The 24,553-nt window shown below is 38.3% G+C and overlaps 1 protein-coding gene across 18 annotated transcripts in view; it reads left to right on the top strand.

The window, feature by feature from the left end:
- Positions 1-24,553, top strand: part of POT1 (protection of telomeres 1) — a 161,173-nt gene that overhangs the window by 90,892 nt on the left and 45,728 nt on the right. For 10 of the 18 annotated variants that reach the window (XM_070071278.1, XM_051848937.2, XM_051848936.2 and 7 more), the window contains 5 exons: positions 60-98; positions 10,961-11,017; positions 14,392-14,548; positions 20,647-20,852; positions 22,855-22,990. In XM_070071278.1, coding sequence (XP_069927379.1) covers positions 60-98; positions 10,961-11,017; positions 14,392-14,548; positions 20,647-20,852; positions 22,855-22,990 — 595 coding nt within the window. The remainder of the gene's footprint in view (positions 1-59; positions 99-10,960; positions 11,018-14,391; positions 14,549-20,646; positions 20,853-22,854; positions 22,991-24,553) is intronic. The other 8 variants (XM_008258246.4, XM_070071280.1, XM_070071275.1 and 5 more) reach the window with 1 other exon arrangement.

Below are 24,553 nucleotides of genomic sequence, written 5' to 3'. Positions count from 1 at the left end.
ATAGGGATTTTTGACATCCTTGGTCAAATTTATTCTAAAGTATTTACATTTTTTTGTAGCTATGGTGAATGGGATTGATCTTAGAAGATCTTACTCAGGTATGGCATTGCCTCAGTATACAGAGGCTGTTAATTTTTGTGTGTTAATTTTATATCCTGTTACTTTACCAAACTCTTCTATGAGTTCTACTAGTCCATAGAGTCTTTTGGGTTTCCTGTATATAGAATCATGTCATCAGCAAATAGGGATAGTTTGATGTCTTCCTTCCGTATTTGTGTCTGTCTGATTTTTTTCTTTCCTGGTGGCTGTAGCTAAAACTTGTGGGACTTTTTTTTTTTTTAACTTTTATTTAATGAATATAAATTTCCAAAGTACGACTTATGGATCACAATGGCTTCCCCCCCATACCGTCCTTCCCACCCACAACCCTCCCCTTTCCCACTCCCTCTCCCCTTCCATTCACATCAAGATTCATTTTCGATTATCTTAATATACAGAAGATCAGCTTAGTATACCTTAAGTAAGGATTTCAACAGTTTGCTCCCACACAGAAACAAAAAGTGAAAAATAATAGATGATTTTTTTTAAATGATGATGAAATCAGATCAGACCTATTGTCATGTTTAATCCCAGTGAGAGTCAAGTTGGGAATTGATAATTTCTTTTTTTTTTTTTTACAGAAGATCAGTTTAGTATGAATTAAGTAAAGATTACAACAGTTTGCACCCCCATAGAAACACAAAGTGAAATATATTGTTTGAGTACTCGTTATAGCATTAAATCTCAATGCACAGCACATTAAGGACAGAGATCCTACATGAGGAGTAAGTGCACAGTGACTCCTGTTGTTGACTTTACCAATTGACACTCCTGTCTATGGCATCAGTAATCTCCCTATGCTCCAGTCATGAGTTTCCAAGGCTATGGAAGCCCTCTGAGTTCTCCGACTCTTATCTTGTTTAGACAAGGTCATAGTCAAAGTGGAGGTTCTCTCCTCCCTTCAGAGAAAGGTACCTCCTTCTTTGATGACCTGTTCTTTCCACTGGGATCTCACTCACAGAGATCTTTTGCCAGAGTGTCTTGGCTTTCCATGCCTGAAATACTCTCATGGGCTTTTCAGCCAGATCCGAATGCCTTTAGGGCTAATTCTGAGGCCAGAGTGCTATTTAGGACATCTGCCATTCTATGAGTCTGCTGAGTATCTCACTTCCCATGTTGGATCACTCTCCCCTTTATTTATTCTATCGGTTAGTGTTAGCAAGTACTAGACATGTTTATGTGCTCCCTTTGACTCTTAGTCCTTTCATTATGATCAATTGTGAACAGAAATTGATCACTTGGAATAGTGAGATGGCACTGGTCCATGCCACCTTGATGGGATTGAATTGGAATCCCCTGGTATGTTTCTAACTCTACCATTTGGGGCAAGTCAGCTTGAGCATGTCCCAAATTATACATCTCTTCCCTCTCTTATTCCCACTCTTATGTTTAACAGGGATCACATTTCGGTTAATTTTCAACACTTAAGAATAACTGTGTATTAATTACAGAATTAAACCAGTCATATAAGTAGAACAGATAAAAAAACTACTAAGAGGGATAATGTATTAAGTTGTTTATTAACAGGCTATGCTGATCAAGTCACCATTTCCCATAGTGTCCATTTCACTTCAACAGGTTTCCTTTTTGGTGTTCAGTCAGTTGTCACCGATCAGGGAGAACATATGGTATTTGTCCCTTTGGGACTGGCTTATTTCACTCAGCATGATGTGTCCCAGATTCCTCCATTTTGTTGCAAATGACTGGATTTCGTTGTTTCTTACTGCGGTATAGTATTCTAAAGAGTACATATCCCATAATTTCTTTATCCAGTCTACCGTTGATGGGCATTTAGGTTGGTTCCAGGTCTTAGCTATTGTGAATTGAGCTGCAATAAACATTAGGGTGCAGACCGCTTTTTTGTTTGCCAATTTAAATTCCTTTGGGTAAATTCCAAGGAGTGGGATGGCTGGGTCGAACGGTAGGGTTATCTTCAGGTTTCTGAGGAATCTCCAGACTGACTTCCACAGTGGCTTGACCAGTTTGCATTCCCACCAACAGTGGGTTAGTGTCCCTTTTTCCCCAAATCCTCTCCAGCATCTGTTGTTGGTAGATTTCTGCATGTGAGCCATTCTAACCGGGGTGAGGTGAAACCTCATTGTGGTTTTGATTTGCATTTCCCTGATTGCTAATAACCTTGAACATTTTTTCATGTGCCTGTTGGCCATTTGGATGTCCTCTTTTGAAAAATGTCTATTGAGGTCCTTGGCCCATCTCTTAAGTGGGTTGTTGGTTTTGTTTTTGTGGAGTATCTTGATCTCATTGTAGATTCTGGTTATTAACCCTTTATCTGTTGCATAGTTTGCAAATATTTTTTCCCATTCTGTCGGTTGTCTCTTCACTCTCCTGACTGTTTCTTTTGCAGTACAGAAACTTCTCAATTTGATGCAATCCCAATAGTTGATTTTGGCTTTGACTGCCTGTGCCTCCCGGGTCTTTTCCAGAAATTCTTTGCCTGTGCCAATATCTTGAAGGGTTTCTCCAATGTTCTCTAGTACCTTGATGGTGTCAGGTCGTAGATTTAGGTCTTTAATCCATGTTGAGTGGATTTTTGTGTAAGGTGTAAGGTAGGGGTCTTGCTTCATGATTCTGCACGTGGAAATCCAATTTTCCCAGCACCATTTATTGAATAGACTGTCCTTGCTCCAGGAATTAGTTTTAGATCCTTGATCAAATATAAGTTGGCTGTAGATGTTTGGGTTGATTTCTGGTGTTTCTATTTTGTTCCATTGGTCTATCCATCTGTTTCTGTACCAGTACCATGCTGTTTTGATTACAACTGCCCTGTAGTATGTCCTGAAATCTGGTATTGTGATGCCTGCAGCTTTGTTTTTGTTGTACAAGATTGCTTCAGCTATTCGAGGTCTCTTGTGCCTCCATATGAATTTCAGCACCATTTTTTCCAGATCTGAGAAGAAGGTCTTTGGTATCTTGATTGGTATTGCATTGTATCTGTAAATTGCTTTTGGGAGAATGGACATTTTGATGATATTGATTCTTCCAATCCATGAGCATGGAAGATTTCTCCATTTCTTGGTATCCTCTTCTATTTCTTTCTTTAAGGTTTTGTAATTTTCATCGTAGAGATCGTTAACGTCCTTGGTTAAGTTTATGCCAGGGTATTTGATTGTTTTTGTAGCTGTTGTGAATGGGATTGATCTTAGAAGTTCTTCCTCAGCCATGGCATTGTCTGTGTATACAAAGGCTGTTGATTTTTGTGCATTGATTTTATACCCTGCTACTTTGCCAAACTCTTCTATGAGTTCCAATAGTCTCTTAGTAGAGTTCTTTGGGTCCCCTAAATTAAGAATCATGTCATCTGCAAAGAGGGATAGTTTGAGTTCTTCATTCCCAATTTGTATCCCTTTAATTTCTTTTTCTTGCCTAATAGCTCTGGCTAGAACCTCCAGAACTATATTGAATAGCAGTGGTGAGAGTGGGCATCCCTGTCTGGTACCAGATCTCAGTGGAAATGCTTCCAACTTTTCCCCATTCAATAGGATGTTGGCTGTGGGTTTTTCATAGATTGCTTTGATTGTATTGAGGAATGTTCCTTCCAAACCCAGTTTGCTTAGAGTTTTCATCATGAACGGGTGTTGTATTTTATCAAATGCTTTCTCGGCATCTATTGAGATAATCATATGGTTTTTCTTCTGCAGTTTGTTAATGTGGTGTATCACATTGATTGTCTTGCGCACATTAAACCATCCCTGCATACCAGGGATAAATCCCACTTGGTCTGGGTGGATGATCTTTCTGATGTGTTGTTGCATTCTATTGGCGAGAATTTTATTGAGGATTTTTGCATCTATGTTCATCAGGGATATTGGTCTGTAATTCTCTTTCAGTGCTGCATCTTTTTCCGGCTTAGGAATTAAGGTGATGCTGGCTTCATAGAAAAAGTTTGGGAGGATTCCCTCTTCTTCAATTGTTCTGAATAGTTTCAGAAGAATTGGAGTTAGTTCTTCTTTAAATGTCTGGTAGAATTCAGCAGTGAATCCATCTGGTCCTGGGCTTTTCTTTGTTGGGAGGGCCTTTATTATTGTTTCAATTTCTGTCTCAGTTATGGGTCTGTTTAGGTTTTCGATGTCTTCCTGGTTCAATTTAGGTAGGTTGCATGTGTCCAGGAATCTATCCATTTCTGATAGGTTTCCCTGTTTGCTGGCATACAAGTCCTTGTAGTAATTTCTGATGATTCTTTTTATTTCTGTGGTGTCTGTTGTTACGTTTCCTTTTTCATCTCTGATTTTATTGATTTGGGTCTTTTCTTTTTTTAGTTAGTTGGGCCAATGGGGTGTCAATTTTGTTTATTTTTTCAAAAAACCAGCTCCTCGTTTGGCTGATTTTTTGGAATGTTTTTCTTGATTCAATCCTGTTGATTTCTTCTCTGATTTTAATTATTTCTCTTCTCCTACTTGATTTGGGTCTGGTTTGCTGTAGGTTTTCTAGATCCTTGAGGTGAATTGAAAGCTCATCTATTTGGTGCCTTTCCAATTTCTTGATGTAGGCACCTATTGATATAAACTTTCCTCTTAACACTGCTTTTGCTGCGTCCCATAAGTTTTGGTATGTTGTGCTGTTATCCTCATTTACTTCCAGAAAGTTTTTGATTTCTCTTTTGATTTCTTCTATGATCCATTGTTCATTCAGGAGCATGTTGTTCAATCTCCATGTGTTTGCATATGCTCTAGGGATTCCTGAGTTGCTAATTTCCAACTTCATTCCTTTATGGTCTGAGTAGCTGCATGGTATGATTCTAATTCTTTTGAATTTGCTGAGACTTGCTTTATGGCCTAGTATGTGGTCAATCCTAGAGAAGGTTCCATGTACTGCTGAGAAGAATGTAAAATCTTTAGCTGTAGGATTGAAAGTTCTGTATATATCTGTTAGATCCATTTGGGCTATAGTGTCGTTTAAATCTACTGTATCCTTGTTGATCTTCTGTCCTATTGATCTATTTCTGAGAGTGGAGTATTGAAGTCCCCCAGTACTATTGTATTGGGGTCTAAGTCTCCCTTTAAGTCCGTTAATAAATCTTTTAGATAAACTGGTGCCCTGTAGTTAGGTGCATATACATTGATAATTGTTATATCTTCTTGTTGTATTGATCCCTTAATCATTATATAGTGCCCCTCTTTGTCTCTCTTAACGGTTTTTGTGGTAAAGTTTATGTTGTCCGATATTAAGATGGCTACGACCGCTCTTTTTTCATTTCTGTTGGCATGGTATATCTTTTTTCAGCCATTCACTTTCAGTCTGTATGGATCTTTGTTGGAAAGATGTGTTTCTTCTAAGCAGCAAATAGATGGGTTTTGTTCCTTAACCCAATCAGCCATTCTGTGTCTTTTAACTGGACAGTTCAGGCCATTCACGTTCAATGTGACTAATGATAAGTGGTAACTTTGCCCTGCCATTTGCCAAAGATAATTTCTAATATATGCTTTGAATTCCCTGTGATCTTTTGCTGTGAGGTTTCCTTCCTTGGTTTCCTTCCTTTACCTTCTTTCATATTGATGACCGTGTTTCTGTGTTTCTGTGTGTAACACATCTTTAAGCATCTTTTGCAGGGCTGGATGAGTGGCAACAAATTCTTTCAATTTCTGTTTGCTATGAAAAAGTCTTTATTTCACCTTCATTCACAAATGATAGCTTTGCAGGATATAATATTCTGGGCTGGCAGTTGTTCTCTCTTAGTACCTGGGCTATATCTCGCCATTCCCTCCTAGCTTGTAGGGTTTCTGATGAGAAGTCAGCTCTGAGTCTGATTGGAGATCCTCTGAGAGTAATCTAACGTTTCTCTCTTGCACATTTTAGGATCTTTTCTTTATGTTTCACTGTGGAGAGTTTAATTACGTGTCGTGGTGAGGATCTCTTTTGGTCGTGTTTATTAGGGGTTCTGTGAGCTTCCTGTACTAGGATTTCTCTGTCCTTCTCCAAACCTGGGAAATTTTCTGCTAATATCTCACTAAAAAGGCCTTCTAATCCTTTCTCCCTCTCCATGCCTTCAGGAACTCCTAGAACCCGGATGTTGGGTTTTTTAATAGTATCCTGAAGATTCCCGACAATATGTTTTAGATTTCTAATTTCCTCTTCTTTTGTTTGGTCTGACTGTATCCTTTCCTGTTCTCTGTCTTCTAAGTCCGATATTCTCTCTTCTGCTTCACCCATTCTGTTTGTAAGGCTCTCTATTGTGTTTTTCATTTGATCTATTCAATTCTTCACTTCAGTCACTATCACAGTTTCCTGTTGTACTAGTTGTTTCGTTTCATTTTGATTCCTCCTTAATATTTCATTTTCACGAGAGAGATTTTCTATCTTGTCCATTAAGGATTTCTGTAGTTCAAGAATTTGTTTTTGAGAACTTCTTAATGTTCTTATCAATTTTTTGAGATCTGCTTCTTGCATTTCTTCTATGTCATCATCTTCATAATCTTAAATTGGGGTGTCTTTTTCATTTGAGGGCGTCATGGTGACTTCCTTGTTTTTATTACCTCGGTTTTTGCGTTTGTTATTTGGCATATTGGAGATATTTGGTTTCTTCACTGTGGTGCTTTTTCTTGTTATACTATGACTCTAGATTAAGTGGACTATCTGTTTTTGATGGAGCCTTAGGGCTTGAGATGGGTGTGGCCTGAGAGCTCTGTTTGGTGTGCCAAAGGTGACACTCCCAGGTTAGGCGTGGTAAACCTCTCTCTCTCTCTTTCTTTTTTTTTTGATTCTAAAGGGAATTTATTCTGCACAGCTGAACGAAGTTGGAGGTATTTAGCAGGCAAATGATATACCCACAGGAGCCAGAGATCGGAAGCTCTTTCCCAAGGACCACACAGGGAATCTGTTCGGCCCTCAGAGTGGGCTCAAATTCTCCTTCAGTCTCCCACTGGGTTGCCAAAGTTATGGAATTGTAGCGTCTCTGGAGAGTGCTCACGTGAATTCCGTGAGTACTCTCCCCCACCGTCTCTTTTTTCACAGTCTCAGTTCAGTAGCACCACAAATTTACTAGGTCCTAATCTCCTGTTAATTCGCCCCGCCCAGAGTCAGGTTTTTCTGCTAGGCTCAGGGCCAGTGCAGACCTGAGGTCGCTCTGCTTATGACGTATGTCCAAGATGGCGCCTGCTCTTTGTCTTGCTCGCCCTTGAGAGGTGAGCAGAGAGAGAGAAACCCGAGTCCGTACCAGTCACCTTTTTTTTTTTTCTCTCTTTCTCTCTTCCAGTTAGCCTGATGAACTCCCCCCCACCCCGGGGGTCATTCCCTCTAGTCTCCTCTCTCTGCTTGCCTGCCGGTGTCTCGGGCTATTGAGGTTCGGCTCACCTCGCGTTCCAGCGCTGGTGTGTTGAGTCTGCCGCTGGTGTCCCAAACTGTGGGCTCCCACGCTCTCCACGCAGGTCCGCTGTGAATCACGCGTTTCGGAAGAGTTTCTTCTGCTGTTTCCTCCCCTACTCTTCCTTGAACCTGCAGTATCTCCACTTTTATTAAACTGTCTCTCCTTGGACTATCAGTGTGCTCCCTTCCTATTCCGCCATCTTGCCTCCTCTAAATCAAAACTTGTGGGACATTAAATAGCAATGGTTAGAATGGGCATCCTTGTGTTTCCATAGCTTAATGAGAATGCCTCCAATTTTTCCCCACTCAATAGGATACTGGCTGTGGGTTTGTTATAAATTGATTTGATTATGTTGAAGAATGTTCTTTTATACTAAGTTTGCTTAAGCTTTTCATCATAAAAGGATGTTGAATTTTTTCAAAAGCTTTCTCTGTGTATATTGAGATAATGACGTGGTTTTTGGTCTTCAGTTTGTTAACGAGGTTTATTCCACTTATTGATTTTCAGATGTTGATCCATCCCTGTATACCAGGGATAAATCCCACTTGATCTGGGTGAATGAAATTTCTGATGTGTTGTTGGATTTGATTGGCTAGTATTTTGTTGATGATTTTTGCATCTATGTTCATCAGGGATATTGGTCTATAGTTCTCTTTATCTTGTTCTGGCTTAGGTATTAAGGTGATGCAGGCTTCAAAGAGGAGTTCAGAAGGATTCCTTCTTTTTTGATTGTTTTGTAGAATTCAGCGGTGAAGCTGTCAGGACCTGGGCTTTTATTTGTTGGAAGGGTCTTTACTACTGATTGAATCTTTGTCTTGGTTATTGATATATGTAAGTGTTCTGTCTGCATGATGCAATTTAGGTATGTTGTATGTGTCCAGGAATCTGTCAGTTTCTTCAAGTTTTCCTGATTTGTTGGCATACAGTTTTTTGCAGTAATTCCTGATGATTCTTTTTCATCTCTGATTTGGTGATTTGCGTTTTAGCCTTTTTTTTTTTTTTTTTTTTTTTTTTTTGTCAATTGGCCTAATGGTGTGTCTGTTTTGTTTATTTTTTCAAAAAACCAGCACTTCATTTCATTGATCTTTTGTATTTTTTGTTTCAATTTTATTACTTCTTTAATTTTAATTCTTTTCTTTTCTCCTAATTTTGCATTTGGTTTGTTGTTGTTTTCTAGATTCTTGAGATACATTGACAGCTCATTTATTTGATGATTTTTCCAAAAATTTTCCATAAAAATTTTCCAAAATTTTTGATGTAGGCACCAATTGCTATAAACTTCCATCTTAATACTGCTTTTGCTTTACACATAAGTTTGGATATGTTGTATTGTCATCTTCATTTGTTTCCAGAATTTTTTTGATTTCTGATTTCTTTTATGATCCACTCTTCATTTTAGGAGCATATTGTTCAGTCTCCATGTATTTGCATATGTTCTTGAGCTCTTTGAGTTTTTGGTTTTGAGTTTTAATCCTTGTGATCAGAGAAGGTAAATGGTATGATTGAATTTTTTATTTTAATTTGCTGAGGCTTGTTTTATGGTCTACTATACTGTCTATCTTAGAGAAAGTTCTGTGCACTGCTGAGAAGAATGTGTATTCTGCCACTGCGACGTGAATAGTTCTGTAGATATCAGTTAGGTCCATTTGGTCCATAGTGTCAATTAGCTTTGTTTTGTTGTTTTTCTGTCTTGCTGATCTATCAAGTCATGACAGTGGGGTGTTGAAGTCCTCCAATACTATTGTACTGGAGTCTGTGTCTCCCTTTATATCCATTAATAGTTATTTTAATTACCCAGGCACCCTATAGTTGGGTGCATATATATTTATTATTGTCACATCTTCCTGTTGTATTGATCCCGTAATCATATGTGTACTTCCTTGTCTCTTTTAACAGTTTTTGTGTTGAGGTCTATTTTGTTTGATATTAGGATGGCTACATCTGCCCCCTCCCTCCCTCCTTCCCCCCCGTTAGCATGGAGTATCTGTTTCTATCCTTTCACTTTCAGTCTACGTGTGTCTTTGTTGGTGTGGTGTGTGTTTCTTGTAGACAGCAAATAGATGGATCTTATTTTTTAATCCATTCAGCCAGTCTATATCTTTTTAACTGGAAATTTGAGGCCATTTACATTCAGGGTAACTACTGATGATTAACCACTTGGTCCTGCCATTTTTCTACAAATGTTCCTATCCTTTGCTTTGGATTTCTTTTGTTCTTTTACTGCAGTGGGGTGGGATTTCTGTCTTTGCATTCTTTTGTAATGATGACTTTTTGTGTTTCTATGTATAGGACATCCCTAAGCATCTTTTGTAAGGCTGGATTAGTGGTAACACATTCTCTTAATTTCTGTTTGTTCTGGAAGGTCTTTATTTCACCTTCATTTATAAATGATAGCTTTGCAGGGTATAATATTCTGGGTTGACAATTTTTTTCTCTTAAGATTTGAACTATATCTTGCCATTGCCTTCTAGCCTGTAGAGTTTCTGATGAGAAGTCATCAGTGCAGAGGCAGAAGTACTTGGACCATCCTCTGTGCTTTCTCAGTGCATTAGCAGGGAGCTGGTTTGGATGTGGAGCAGCCAAGACTTGAACTGGCACTCATATGGAACACCAGCCCCTGCCTTAATTCTTATTAGGACAATGTGAAGTATGTCCTATTTTCTTTTCCTCAATTCCAACTGTTAGTGTAACTTCTTGAAAGTAATTTTGCGGGACAGCACCGCGGCTCACTAGGGTAATCCTCCACCTATGGTGCCGGCATCCCGTATGGGCACCGGGTTCTGGTCAAGGTTGCTCCTCTTCCAGTCCAGCTCTTTGCTGTAGCCCGGGAGTGCAGTGGTGGATAGCCCAGGTCCTTGGGTCCTGCACCCACATGGGAGACCAGGAGAAGCACCTGGCTCCTGGCTTCGGATCAGCACGGTGTGCCGGCCGCAATGCACTGGCCACAGTGGCCATTGGGGGGTGAACCAATGGAAAAGGAAAACCTTTCTTTCTCTCTCTCTCTCAGTGTCCATCTCTGTCAAAGAAAAAAAAAAGTAATTTTGCTTTATGTCTTAATTGACTTGTTGCCTTTGTCAAAAATCAGAAAATCATATAAATATGTGCCTATTTCTATACTCTGTATTTTATGTCATTAATTTGTCAGACCTTATTCCAGTACTATATTTTCTTGTTTATTTTAACTTTGTAGTACATCTTGAAGTCATGCAGTGTATATCCTCCAATGTTGTTGAATTTCAAGATTCTTTTCACTATTCTAGATTGTTTGCATTTACACTTTAAGTGATAGAAGCTGCTTCTCAGTTCCATAATAAAGCCTCTGTATTTTGACTTTAGATGACATTCAATCTACAGATTAATTTGGGGAGAGTTGATATATTGACAATGTTGAGGTTTCCAAATCTTGACTATCACATATCTCAATATCTATTTATATTTTCTTCAGTTTCACTTAACAGTGTTAGAATTCTCAGTGCCACATTGAATTTTTAATGGACTTATACAAACTAAATAATTCCTTTTTTCTTCTCCTTTCTGTAGGTTCTGGATCAGTATCACTGTATGAGGTAGAAAGATGTCAACAGCTGTCTGCTACAAGTAAGAACATGTATTATTTTGGAGATGGCATACAGTATAGTAATGAGCATAGTAAAGTCTGTCCTTATGCTTACCACATAACCCATTCTTTCCTAAAAGTGAGAGCAGATACTCATGAGGGTGAAAATGTCTGGTTAACTTAATTCTCTACCTTACCCTGTACTGGCATAAAATGGAACCCATATAGATATGTCTTTACATTCAGTACATATTTTAAATATGATAAATATTTTAAATATTTATAATACATATTTTAAATATGATAAATATTTTATATTTATATACCTCTAAGGTTTGTGAATATATCATTATAATATTTAACAGTATAATAGGACCTATTTTTAGTTTAAGGATATAAAATATACTCTATGATGTTAATTTTAATCAGTTCACATTATGCATTTAAGTGTTCCCATAAAAGAACTTCTTAAATATACCCCAGAATTTTAATGATAGTAGTAATAGTATATCTGTTAGATATCTTCCTTCTGTTCTATACCTAAGAAGAAAAAAATTATTTTTTTAGAAATGTAGTTTTAATATTAAGTTTAATAAATAATATGCTACTGTAAAAATCAGTTTCTCATATTGAACAAAGATACAGATTTGGAAAGGGAAAAGACTGGATAAAAAGCATGTATTACTGTAGTGTGTATATATTACTCATATATACATATTCGGACATGCATATTTGAATGTTTAGTATGTGTGTGTATTCTATGTGCATATTCCCTCCTGGGAGCCATGAAGGGGCTTAGACATAATTGCATTCCAGCAGTAATAAGCTTACTTAGTATATCATTCTTGGTTTATAAATAATATTACTCCTGAAAAAGGAATCAAGACTCCTTAGAGAAATGGCAGATTTCAGAGCCAGGAAAGAGGACTTACCAGATAGGTCTGAAACATCTTGTAGTGCCAGAAAGTCAAAAGGTTCTGAGTTAATGATGGATCCTGTCAGATGACATATAACATTACATTTTAAATCTGGAGTAATTTGAACTGCAGAATAATATTAGTTGTGAATTAGAACTCACTGAATAAAATGATGCATGAGTCCATGTTGATAATAAACTTATATATAAATAAGAGGAATTGGATGGAAAACTTTTTAAGAGTGGCAATTAATTTAAAGAAACAATAAAATTAGAAGAAAATTAAAAGACCTTTTTGCAACCATCATGGTAATTATTGATTTAGATGTAAATCAATGGATTCTAAATGGTTGGAATCCTAAATGTTTGAAGAATAAAATATTCACGTTTTCTCAAGTACCTTCATTTTAATTGCAGAGAAGGTAAACCATAAGTGTGTAGTACAGAAAGCTGTTGGACACTGCCTTCAACTGCACAAAGTTACCCCCCTGGTAATAGAAACATTAACATCATAAACCTTGGTTGTGATATACTAAGACATACACAGTATCACTTATATAATGTTTATGCCAGAAATTCATAATCTAAATATGAGCCTGAGGAAAAGCCAGACTCACCCATTTTCATGTTTCTCCAACAAAATAAATGGTCTGTACTTTTGAAGTATATCAGTGTCATGAAAGACCACAAAAATCTGAGGACCCATTCCACATTTAGGAAGTCCAAAGAAATGTGAAAAGTAATTGTAATCCATGTTCAGGATTGTATCTTGGTTCCAAAACTAAAGTGCTAAAAAGAACACTTTGTTGACTATTAAACAGATGTTAATAACAACGTGATTTGATGATAGTGAAATCAGTGTTAAATTTTCTGGTGTTGAAAGTTGTATGTCAGGGGCTGGTGCCATGGCTCACTTGGTTAATCCTCCTACGGCGCTGGCATCCCACATGGGCGCCAGGTTCTATTCCTGGTTGCTCCTCTTCCAGTCCAGCTCTCTGCTGTGGCCCGGGAGGGCAGTGGAGGATGGCCCAAGTGCTTGGGCTCCTGTACCCACATGGGAGACCAGGAAGAAGCACCTGGCTCCTGGCTTCGGATTGGCACAGCGCTGGCTGTAGCAGCCATTTGGGGAGTGACGAGCAGAAGAACACCTTTCTCTGTCTCTCTCACTGTCTATATCTCTACCTGTCAAAAAGAAAAAAAAAAAAAGAAAAAGAAAAAGAAAAAATTGTATATCAGTGAAATGTACTGTTCTTATGAAATACATGCTGGATATTTTGAGGGAAAATGTCATAAATAATATACATGTATATGAAGAAAAACAGATAAAGACAGAGACAATGATAATAACAGTTGGTAAGTCGTGATGAAAAGCTTACCAGAAGTCTTTACTTATTCTTCAGCTTTTCATTCAATTTGAAAGTGTTTTTAGATGAAATTTAAAAGCTATACCATAAAATGAATTTGAAGCAAATGCTCAATTGATCAGGTCTGTCAGTGGCATTTTGTTTTTAAACAAAAATGGCCCATTGTAAACTTCCTTGAAGGAAAATTTATTTAGTGATGACTTAGTTGGATTAAAGTGAGGTACAGAAAGAAATTGTCATAGCCATTTGAGGTTTATAATGTTTGTGTATTCCTTTTCATTTTCTAAAACACAGGAAAGTGTTAAGCTAGAATATCTAGTGAGCAGAGTTAGGGTTATTACCTTAAGTTGAAGTTCACCAAAAATTTTTATTTACCCAATTATAAATTGATCACTACCATCTCAAACCTTCTTTCTACCTTTACTTGAGGACATTCATTTTACCTGCTTCCCAGACAATTATTAATTGTACTGAAGGCTTTTATCTGGCTTTTTATTAGTGTGACTAATTCCTCTTTCTTATCATTTCCCCTATTCCTTTCTCTCCTCTTTCTCTTTCCTCTGTTAAAACTCCTACTTTCACTGCCAGGACAATTATAGTACTCCTACTGTCCCTTCCAACTCCAACAGTCAGATTCCTTCTTACAAATGTTAATTCTGTAATTTGAAATATCATGAAGAGGAGCTGACAAATAATATTTAGCAAATGTACTGCATTTCAATTAGAATTTAACCTGCTGGCCAATAGATAACTAAGAGATCAGTGTTTAGCAAATATTTTAATATTTCTCAAATAGCATAATTTTATTGATTAAATAAACCTTGCTCTTTTCTCTGAGTTAATCAAGAAATCTCCAGTAGTCCCCCATAAAAAATTTTTTGACAGACTACACAGTTCAAATCTTTTTTGTCCTGGTTATCCAGCATTTATTCATTAGGTTTGTTGAGTATCTGCTATGTGCCTAGTAATATGCTGTGGGCTTGGATGTATATCACATATTAAAAGCATGTTTGGTTTCATGGAGTTAACAGCTAATACAGTTTAATTAGATTTTATACTATATTTTTGGGTACAGCGGTAAGTCGTAAATACATTTGTGTAGATTATTCTGATTTAACATAAAAATTATTTGCAGTACTTACAGATCATCAGTACTTGGAGAAAACGCCACTGTGTGCAATTTTGAAACAAAAAACTCCTAAACAGTATCGCATCCGAGCAAAATTGAGATCTTATAAGCCCAAAAGTCTCTATCAGTCTGTTAAACTTCATTGTCCTAAATGTCATTCACTGTAAGTATTTTCAATGATAAAACAGAAGTTTTGCTGTTTATTATTGTACATATATCATCTAAACAATTTTCACTCCTGAGAAGGAGCAAATTGTGATTTGTTTTATGTATTATATTTTGAAAGAATGGTACTTTTAAAGGAAAAATACTAAATTATTAGTAATTTCCACTGATTTGTTCTTATTAATGAAAATATATATCATTTCTAGGTTTGAAATTCAGATTTTTAATCAGAAGTAATGATAAATAAATGAGGTTGGGGCCGGCACTGTGGAGTAGCAGATAAAGCCACCGCCTGTCGTGCTGGCATCCCATAGGGATACCAGTTCGTGTCCTTGCTGCTGCACTTCTCATCTAGCTCTGCTCTGGCCTGGGAATGCAGTAGAGAATGGCCCAAGCCTTTGGGTCCCTGCACCTGTGTGGAAAGGCCTGGAGGAAGCTCCTGGCTCCAAATCAGCACAATTCTAGCTGTTGTGGCCAATTAGGGGGTGAACCGCCGGATGGAAGACCTCTCTCGCCTTCTCTCTATGTGTAACTCTGACTTTCAAATGAATAAATAAATCTAAAAAGTAAATAATAAATTAGGAATATATTTGAAGAGACTTTCACATTGGTCAAAAATCTAACTTTCTGAGGATGTGCCTTGTGGCACAGCAGGTTAAACTTCCCTAAGATGCCTGCATCAGGTATCAGAGTGCCAGAATCAAGTCCCACCTCTACTTCTGATCCAGTTTCCTGCTGATGCACTCCCTTGTAAGCAACAGATGACTCAGGTACTTGGGGCCCTGCCCCTAACAAGCGAATAAGTTTCCTATTTTGTGACATTGGCCTTGGTGAGTCCCAGCTTTTGAGGACATCTGGAAAGTGAATCAACAGATGGAATAAATTTTTCTCTCTCCCTCTATTGTGCATTATAAATAAATAGCTTCTTATGGCCGGCGCCGCGGCTCACTAGGCTAATCCTCCGCCTTGCGGCGCCGGCACACCGGGTTCTAGTCCCGGTCAGGGCGCCGGATTCTGTCCCGGTTGCCCCTCTTTCAAGGCCAGCTCTCTGCTGTGGCCTGGGAAGGCAGTGGAGGATGGCCCAAGTGCTTGGGCCCTGCACCCCATGGGAGACCAGGAAAAGCACCTGGCTCCTGCCATCGGATCAGCGCGGTGCGCCGGCCGCGGCGGCCATTGGGGAGTGAACCAACGGCAAAGGAAGACCTTTCTCTCTGTCTCTCTCTCTCTCACTGTCCACTCTGCCTGTAAAAAAAAAAAAAAAAAAAAATAGCTTCTTATATATATTAACTGAAATTCTTTTAACTAGAAAATTTTAACTGATGCATAACAATTTCACGTTTATGCAGTACCATGTGATATTTTGATACATGTATACATTGGGTGGTGTTCAAATCATTAAATGTAGATCCTAAACATATGATTTCTGTATGGTGAAAGCACTCAAAATCATTCTTTTTGTAAAAAAATACACTATACTATCATTACTGTTATCTCTATACTATGCAAGAGAATGCCAGAGCTGCTTTCTTCTGGCTTAATAAATTAAAACCTGTTAATCAACCTTTTCCCATCACTCCGTCCTCTGAACCCTGCTAAGCTTCACATAACCACCATTCTATTCATACATACTAAGAGATCAACTTTTTTAGGTTCTGTAAGTGAGATTATGAAGTACTTTTCTTTATATGTCTGGCCTGTTTCACTTAACATAAAATGTAGTTCCATCTATGTTGTTGCAATTGACAGAGTTTCATCCTTTTTATAACTGTATAGTATTCCATTGTGTATGGCCACCAAATTTTCTTTATCTACTCTGGGACACTTAGGCTTCCATTTTTTCACTGTTGTGAATAGTATTGCAATAATCATGGAGTGCAATGTCTCCTCAACAGACTGATTTTATTTTTATTGGATATATGCAGAGTAAAGGTCTTGCTGGTCATATAGCAATTTAATTTTTTGAAGAGCTTCTGTATTGTTCAGTGGTTTTTACCATGAAAGATTATTGAATTTTATCAAATGCCATTTTTTACATCTGTTGAACTGATTGCATAAATTTTGTTCTGTTTAATTTGGCGTATCACATTTACTAATTTGCATATGTTCAAACATCCTTACCTCCCTGTGATGAATCCCACCTTGTGATGAATAGTATTTTTTTTTTGACAGGCAGAGAGAGAGAGAGAAAGAGAGAGAAAGGTCTTCCTTTTCCGTTGATTCACCCCCTAAATGGCCGCCATAGCTGGCACACTGTGCCGATCCGAAGCCAGGAGCCAGGTGCTTCCTCCTGGTCTCCCATGCGGGTGCAGGGCCCAAGGACCTGGGCCATCCTCCACTGCCTTCCCGGGCCACAGCAGAGAGCTCGACTGGAAGAGGAGCAACCAGGACAGAATCCAGCGCCCCTAGAAGTTGGTGTGCCGGCGCCGCAGGCAGAGGATTAGCCTAGTGAGCCACAGCACCGGCCGATGAATAGTATTTTTAATAGGCTATTTGATTTGATTGAAGATTTTTTCATCTATGTTCATAAAGGAGTTGTATGTGAGTGTTATATTCTTATATGGTTTTAGTTTTTTTTAAAGATTTTTTTAAAATTTATTTATTTGGAAGGCAGAGTAATAGAGAGAGTGGTCTTCCATCTGCTGGTTCACTCTGGCTGCAACAGCCAGAGCTGGGCCAATCCAAAGCCAGGAGGAGCTTCTTCTAGGTCTTCGATTCAGGTGCAGGGGCCCAAGGACTTGGGCCATCTTCTACTGCTCTGCTGCGGCTGCTGCTTTCCCAGGCCATGGCAGAGAGCTGAATCAGAAATGGAGCAGCCAGGACTTGAACCTCTGCCCATGTGGGATGCTGGCACTGCAGGAGGCAGCTTCACTAGCTATGCCACATCACTGCCCTCTGGTTTTAGTTTTAAACTAATGCTGACTGCATAGAATGGGATAGAATGAATATTCTCTTCTGTATTTTGGAAGAATTTAAATGTTTGCTGAATTGAATGCTGAAGCCATCTGCTACTGAACTTTTCTTTGATAGGGGACTTTATTGCTGAGTCACTCATTATAAGTCAGTTATTTTTCTTTTCAGGTACTTTCTTCATGATTCTATTATAGTAAGATGTGCTTGTCTAGTCATTCGTCTCTTCTGCTTTATAAAATTATTGGCATGTAATTATAATGATTTCTAGTGATCTTATGTATTTCTATGGAGTAAGTTTGTAATGTATTTCTTTTTGTCTCTAATCTGGGACCTTTCTCTTTGTTTAGCTAAGAGTTTGTCAATTTTGTTTCTTTTCTAAGAACCAGCTTTTCATTTCCTGGATTTTTTGCTTTTAGATTATTTTTCATTTGTTTCTTCTCCAATGTTTATTATCGTTCATTTTACAAATTTTGAGTTTGATTTTTCTCATTCCTTGAGCTATAGGGTTATGCTGTTTATTTTATATCTGTTGTGTTTTTGGATGTAAGTGTTGGTTGCTATAAATTTCTGTATATAACCTGTACCTCATAGGTTTTTGTATGTTGTATTTCTATTTTAATTCATTTCAAGAAGTTTTTTAATTAACTTATTCAAGAATAAGTTAACTTCTATATATTTGCATAGTTTCCTAATTTTTTCTTACTGAGTACTAGGGTTTTATTTATCTTTTTTTGCATTGTGGTCAGAAAAGATACTTGATATGTTTTTGCATGTTTTAAATTTGTTGAGACATGTTTTTGTGGCCTACTATTTGATCTAGTCAAATAGTTTCCATGTACTGTTAAGAATGTATATATTCTGCAGCTTGCATGGACTATTCTAGGGATGTCTGCTAAGTCCAGTTGGTATAAGGTGTAGTTTTATCTGCTGTTTGTTGATTTTCTGTCTTGATGGTCTGTCCATTTCTTAAAGTAGACTGTTACATCCCCCTGTTATATTGAAATCTCTCTCTCCTTAAGTCTGTTAATATTGCTCTATGTATTTGGGTACTCTGATATTAGGTGCATATATATTTACTATTTTTTGACTTAAAGTCTATTTTCCTGTTATAAGTATGGCTACTCCTATTTTTTTTCCAAGTCCAATTGACTGAATACCCAGGTTTCTTCCAAATCTGCAGTTGATGTTTTTTTGAAAGAACTGGAGAAGTGTCTACAAACGGTAATCTAGGTTAGACCTCAGGGCCTTGTCCACAGTAACGGTCCTGTGGTCAAGCACTGTCAGACCCTGTCCAGCTCTGCATTTTCCTGGGGTGCACGTAGCCCCACACTCCTTTCAATAACTTGATTCCAACCTCTTTTCTCCCCTCAAGTGAACAATTAATCTTTCCATGCTTGCTGCCTAGTTTTAGGGGAATAAATGGTGTTTCAGTGTTGCCATGCTACATCGCACTCAAAAACCCTTAGCCACTGAAGGCAGCACAGCACAAGATCCATGCTGCCATGGGCTGCCTCCTGCTGAGGTGGAGCTGTGGACTGAGACCACCACCAGTGATGCCAGCCAGGGTCTAAATCTGATCTACTGGGGCCATGGATCTCTGCCGTGCCCCAAGATGGGTCCAGGGGCTCTGTGGGCACAAACCTGGGAACTAAAATTATTATGACCTGCCCAGCATTAGTTTCTAACACCCAGCCTAGCACCATGTTCCAAAACAAAGTTTTTTGCTCACTTTCCTGCTCTGCTCCACACTCCAAGGACTGGAGTCTTACTCCTCTCTGTCTGCGTGAGATTGGTGGAGAGGTGGTAGAAACAGTCCTTATCTACTCAGACTGCTTCTAAGCTAGGGCCCCCTGTGTCTCCCAGCAGAAGGACCTGCATAATCTTGGGGTGCATGCCAGTTTTAGATGTGACTAGCATTGCTGCAGGCCAACCCACAAGTCCATCACACCAAAGGAATAGTGTCTGCCAGATGCTACGGCAGGTTTGCAAGCTCCAACTGCATACACTGGCCTGACAATAGGGGTCTTTGGGGTCTTTTTGTTAATGAGTCTCACCACTAGGACCATATCTGAGCTCCAAGGCAGTGGCCTGTGCTCACCTTCCTGCCTTATTCCCTGCAGCTGAATTCTCACACCTTCCTGTGTACATGAAGTTGAGAGATGGGTGGTAGAGGCAGTCCTTTGCCACCCAGTCTGAACATAAAGTTCACTCTTCTTCATTCTCACACATACAGGGTGCTGAACATTCTTGGTTGTCCCTGCCAGTCCCACCCATACTTGGCAGAGTAATTCAGGCCAAAACACAAGACTGTCTGCCAAGGGAGGTGTAGAGGCTTTGTCCAGGAGCAGTGACCCAGAGATAGAAGTTTATGGGTTATATCTGGTGCTGGGTCTCACCACAGCAGGCTGGCACTGGGCTCCAAGGCAATATCCTGTATTCACTTTGCTGCCTTACTACCCAGCTTCTGGAGTCTTGCTCCATTGTCCGCCACCTGGCTGTGTTCAGAGGTGCTCTCTAGGACACTGACCTGGAACACTGGGTTTCACCATGTCAGGCCTTGATACTGAGTTTCCAGTATAAGGCCTGGACTTGATTCTGTCTTCCTCTCCCAAGCAGCAGGCTTCTGCCTCCGTTCTGTGTGGCTTCACATTGCTGGGGGAGTGACAACTGGTATCTGCTTCCTTTCTTCCTTTTTCAATACATCTTTTCTTCTTACTACATTAAAACGAGAAACCATGGTCTACTAGATCTTTCAGCTCTTTTGAAGATGTTTGGTGTGTGAGTGTGAAGAATCTGACTCCACCTACCTTGCATTGCCTACTGTTGACCAAAAATTCTTAAATTCTGCTGGCTGAAATTTCTAATGATGTAATACAGAAAACCTAGTTGGAAACATTTCTTTCCTGCTTCATAACTATAATATACTAAAAGTAATTACATTTCCTTTAATGAGAAATTCTCAGTACCTAAAAGTCTTTATTCCAAAACTTTTATTCTTTATACTATATAAATAAGCAAATTTATAGGAATGTTTTATTAACTTATGAATATGTAATTTATTCAATCAAGTGAATTTCCACATTTTAAGTAGTTTACTCCTATGCATATAAAAATATTTGTTAATTGTATAACTTGTTAAATTGGAATTTTCCAGCTTATACCAAAATTGTTTTCTATTGATTTTAGGCAGGAAGTTCCACAGGAAGGCAATTTGGATATAATTTTGAAAGAAAATGCAACTAAAACCCCAGATACCAAACTACATAATACATTATTATATGATTCAAAAATTTGGACCACAGAAGAACAAGGAGGACGAAAAGTAGCTGTTCATTTTGTGAAACATAATGGTATTCTCCCACTTTCAAATGAGTGTCTAATTTTGATAGAAGGTAAGATATTTAAGTTATCATGTTAGAATACTACTTTTGCATGTTTTAAAATAATTGTTAGTTTGTAAGCAACCTAATACATAAAATTAAATTTTATAAAATAGAGTATATTATATATGTCAACTGGATCAAAACATATATATATATATACACCTAAATTCATCGAATTGCCTTTTGAGATTATGTATTAAAGCGTTTATATTCATTTCTCTCACTTCCTTCATGAAATCATCCCTGAGTTGATAGTTGAATACCTAAGAGGCTGACTGCTATGTACAGTGGCTATAGTCTTGGCCTCTTCATGTCACTGTTTCACAAAAATAGATGAAGGGCATCCATAGATGCTCCATTCTCAATTCCGGCTTTATGCTAACACACACTCTGGAGGCAGCACATGATGGTTCAAGAAGTTGAGTCCTTGCTACACACATAGGAGACCTGGATAGAGTTCCCAACTCCGGACTTCAAACTGGTCCAGCCCTGCTTGTTGCTGGCATTTGGGGAGTAAAGCAGTAGGTGGGAACTCTTATATTAACCCATTTCACAGTGACAGAGATTTCTTCAAAATGTTTTAAAACTTCATTTATTTAACTTTTATAAAGACCTTATAAAATAGCAACATTATTCCCTGTATTACAAATGAGGAAACTGGTATACTAAAGTTTAAGTAACTTGACCAAGATAATGTAGCTAATGTGCTAGAGCCAGTGTTGGGAAAACAAGTGCAGATGTCCGGACTGGAAGCTCATTAGGTATTTTGGAATGATGTTCTTTGGGTAAAACATGTACAGAAAGGACTCTTTTAATAATTACTCATTGCAGTTGTAAGTATTGGGCAGGGGTCTGGTTAGCAGAGTTTGATATCAGTCTCCAGAAGATAAGGTGTAGCTTTGTTGCCATGAAGCTTTTAAATTGCAGGCTTACAGAATATTGTTTCAAGTTTTTGAGATGGCATAATCAGGGCTCAAGTCTAACTATAGTTTGATATAGCAGAACAGTGGCTCCAAGCTAACACAGAGCAAGGGAAAGGAAGATGGGAACACTGTAAATGAAGAACGCTACAAAGCTCACTGTTTTTATCAAGATTCAGCCATTTCTCTGGATCTTCATGAAACTCTACTAAGCCTCTAAATATTTTTTTAGAACTCTGGAAAATAATGAGTTTGACACTTTCTGCTAACGTTCTTAACGTTTTTATGGAAATGTGCATTTTTTGGAAGTTCTGGGCAGAAGGGCTTTTCTTTTGAACTGAATGTTAACATTGTACATTCTACCTGAATTTTAGGATGTACACAGAGGTATTTTTTAATTATAGTCTTTCCCTAGAGAGAAGAAGCATTATTAAATGTAAGTGCAAAGTATACTGGAGAAAGTACCAGTAGGTATGAGTTTCAGTGATAATGCTGCCTTCTAATAATGGTTCACCATTGGGCATACTATTTTTGTTGTAGCAATCTTAATAACTTAATGCTTTACCCTAACATAGGGACGGGGAATATGTACTGGTTTTCCCAGAAAAATGAAGAAATATTATATAATAAATTGATATTACATGAACTGTTCTTATGTTTAAATTCAGTATTGACCTGAACATTTAAAAGATTTATTTCACACTGAAAACTAAGTTTACTTAGCCACTAATAGTATATAGCAAATTTAATAGCAAAAAACCTATCATACTTTGGCATTCAGTTTTTTTGTTATTTAAACCAGAATTTCTAGGGCAAAAGACAATCTAAATTTAAGAAGGTAGATGGAATTTCTCAAGCTTTATACTTTACTTAAGTCTCAGAATCTTATGCAGTGATTTCTTTAAATAGTATATGGAATCCTAGTTTTATATTTTTTTCACAATAGTATATTGAATCTCTACATTTATTATTTCCATTGTTTTTTGTTTTGCTTTGCTTTCTGTTAGTCGCGTTAACCTTTTTTCAGGTACTCTATGCTCTGTACATTATATTTTTGCTACTTAACAGGCATCTTTATTCTGTTATAACAGGAGGTACACTCTCTGAAATCTATAAACTCGCAAATAAGTTTCATAGTGTAATTCCGGTGAAATCTGGCCAGGAAGATCTAGAACTCCTAGACCTTTCAGCACCATTCCTGATACAAGGAAAGATACTTCACTATGGGTATGTCTACTTAATTTTTGGAATTAGAAATTGCTTAAGAGTAGTTTTTATTTTTGATTTTTATGCAAGTGATTACTATATGTTTGATGTTACTTATTGGGTATCCACAGTTATGCATAGATAGTCCACAACATTTAAAAAAAAAAAGATTTATTTATTTGAAAGAGTTACACAGAGAGGAAGAGAGGCAGAGAGAGGGAGATCTTCCATCTGCTGGTTCACTCTCCAATTGGCTGCAACAGCTGCAGCTGTGCCAATCAGAAGCCAGGAGCTTCTTCTGGGTCTTTCATGTGGATGCAGGGGCCCAAGGACTTGGGCCATCTTCTATTGCTTTCCCAGACCATAGCAGAGCACTGGATTGGAAGAGGAACAGCTGGGACTGGGAACCAGCGCCCACATGGGATGTCGGCACTGCTGGCGGCAGCTTTACCCGCAACGCCACAGTGCCAGCCCCAACTTAACAATGACTCAACATCAATTTTTTTTTGACTTTACAATGATGTGAGAGCAACAACAGACATTCAGTAAAAACTTTACTTCAAATCTTTATCTTTTTCTGGGCTAAAAGTTGGGGTACGATCTCTTCTGTGATGCGCAGCAGCAGTGAGCCACCGCTCCCCAATCAACCACACAACAATGATAAAAAATTAATCCTACATGGAGTACTATTACTTAGCTATGATATTCAATAGGTTAGGTATATTACATGCATTTTCACTCTATAGTATTTTCCACTTAAACAGATTTATTGGGACCTAATCCCATTCAAAGTCAAGAAGCATCTATACTAGGTTTTTCTAGTGTAAATGTATTTTGATAAATATATAAATATTGTGTGCACAGAGTGTGCTAAGTGTGAGGCTACCAGCTTTCTATTCTTCAGCCAGAGGCTAGTATTCACTTTCTGTAACAACAGGATGTAGGTACAAATTGCAAAAAGAAATTCAGAAATGCAAACCTAGTGACTGAATTCTAGAATTTCCTCTACCTGCGGCGCTGGCACCCGGGTTCTAGTCCTGGTCGGGGCACTGGATTCTGTCCCAGTTGCTCCTCTTCCAGTCGAGCTCTCTGCTGTGGCCCCAGAGTGCAGTGGAGGATGGCCCAAGTGCTTGGGCCTTGAACCCACATGGGAGACCAGGAGAAGCACCTGGCTCCTGGCTTCGGATCAGCACAGTGTGCGGGCCGCAGTGGCCATTGTGGGGTGAACCAATGGAAAAGGAAGACCTTTCTGTCTTCTCTCTCACTGTCCACTCTGCCTGTCCAAAAAAAAAAAAAAAAAAAATCTGAGCCGCTACATTATAAATTTGCTGCCACTGATAATTGGAAGATAAAAGGTTGCACTGGGAGCTACAACCACATTTCTAGATTTAGAAGGAGAGAGTGGGGATGAAATCTCTATTGCTTTATGTAACAGTCTCCATGGAAATACTCTGCTTTGAGAAACCTTGGATTATGGTAGGATACATCTTGTCTATCCATGTCTCACCCTTTTCAACTCTCAAGTTTGTAGCAACTGTTAGTGATAGGTATAATGTAAAACTCTTGATTTTAGTTGAAAAATTA

Source organism: Oryctolagus cuniculus, chromosome 3, assembly GCF_964237555.1.
Source record: "Oryctolagus cuniculus chromosome 3, mOryCun1.1, whole genome shotgun sequence".
Taxonomy (NCBI): domain Eukaryota; kingdom Metazoa; phylum Chordata; class Mammalia; order Lagomorpha; family Leporidae; genus Oryctolagus; species Oryctolagus cuniculus.
Note: the sequence above shows the minus strand (reverse complement) of the source record. Positions and strands in the feature narration are given on the sequence as shown.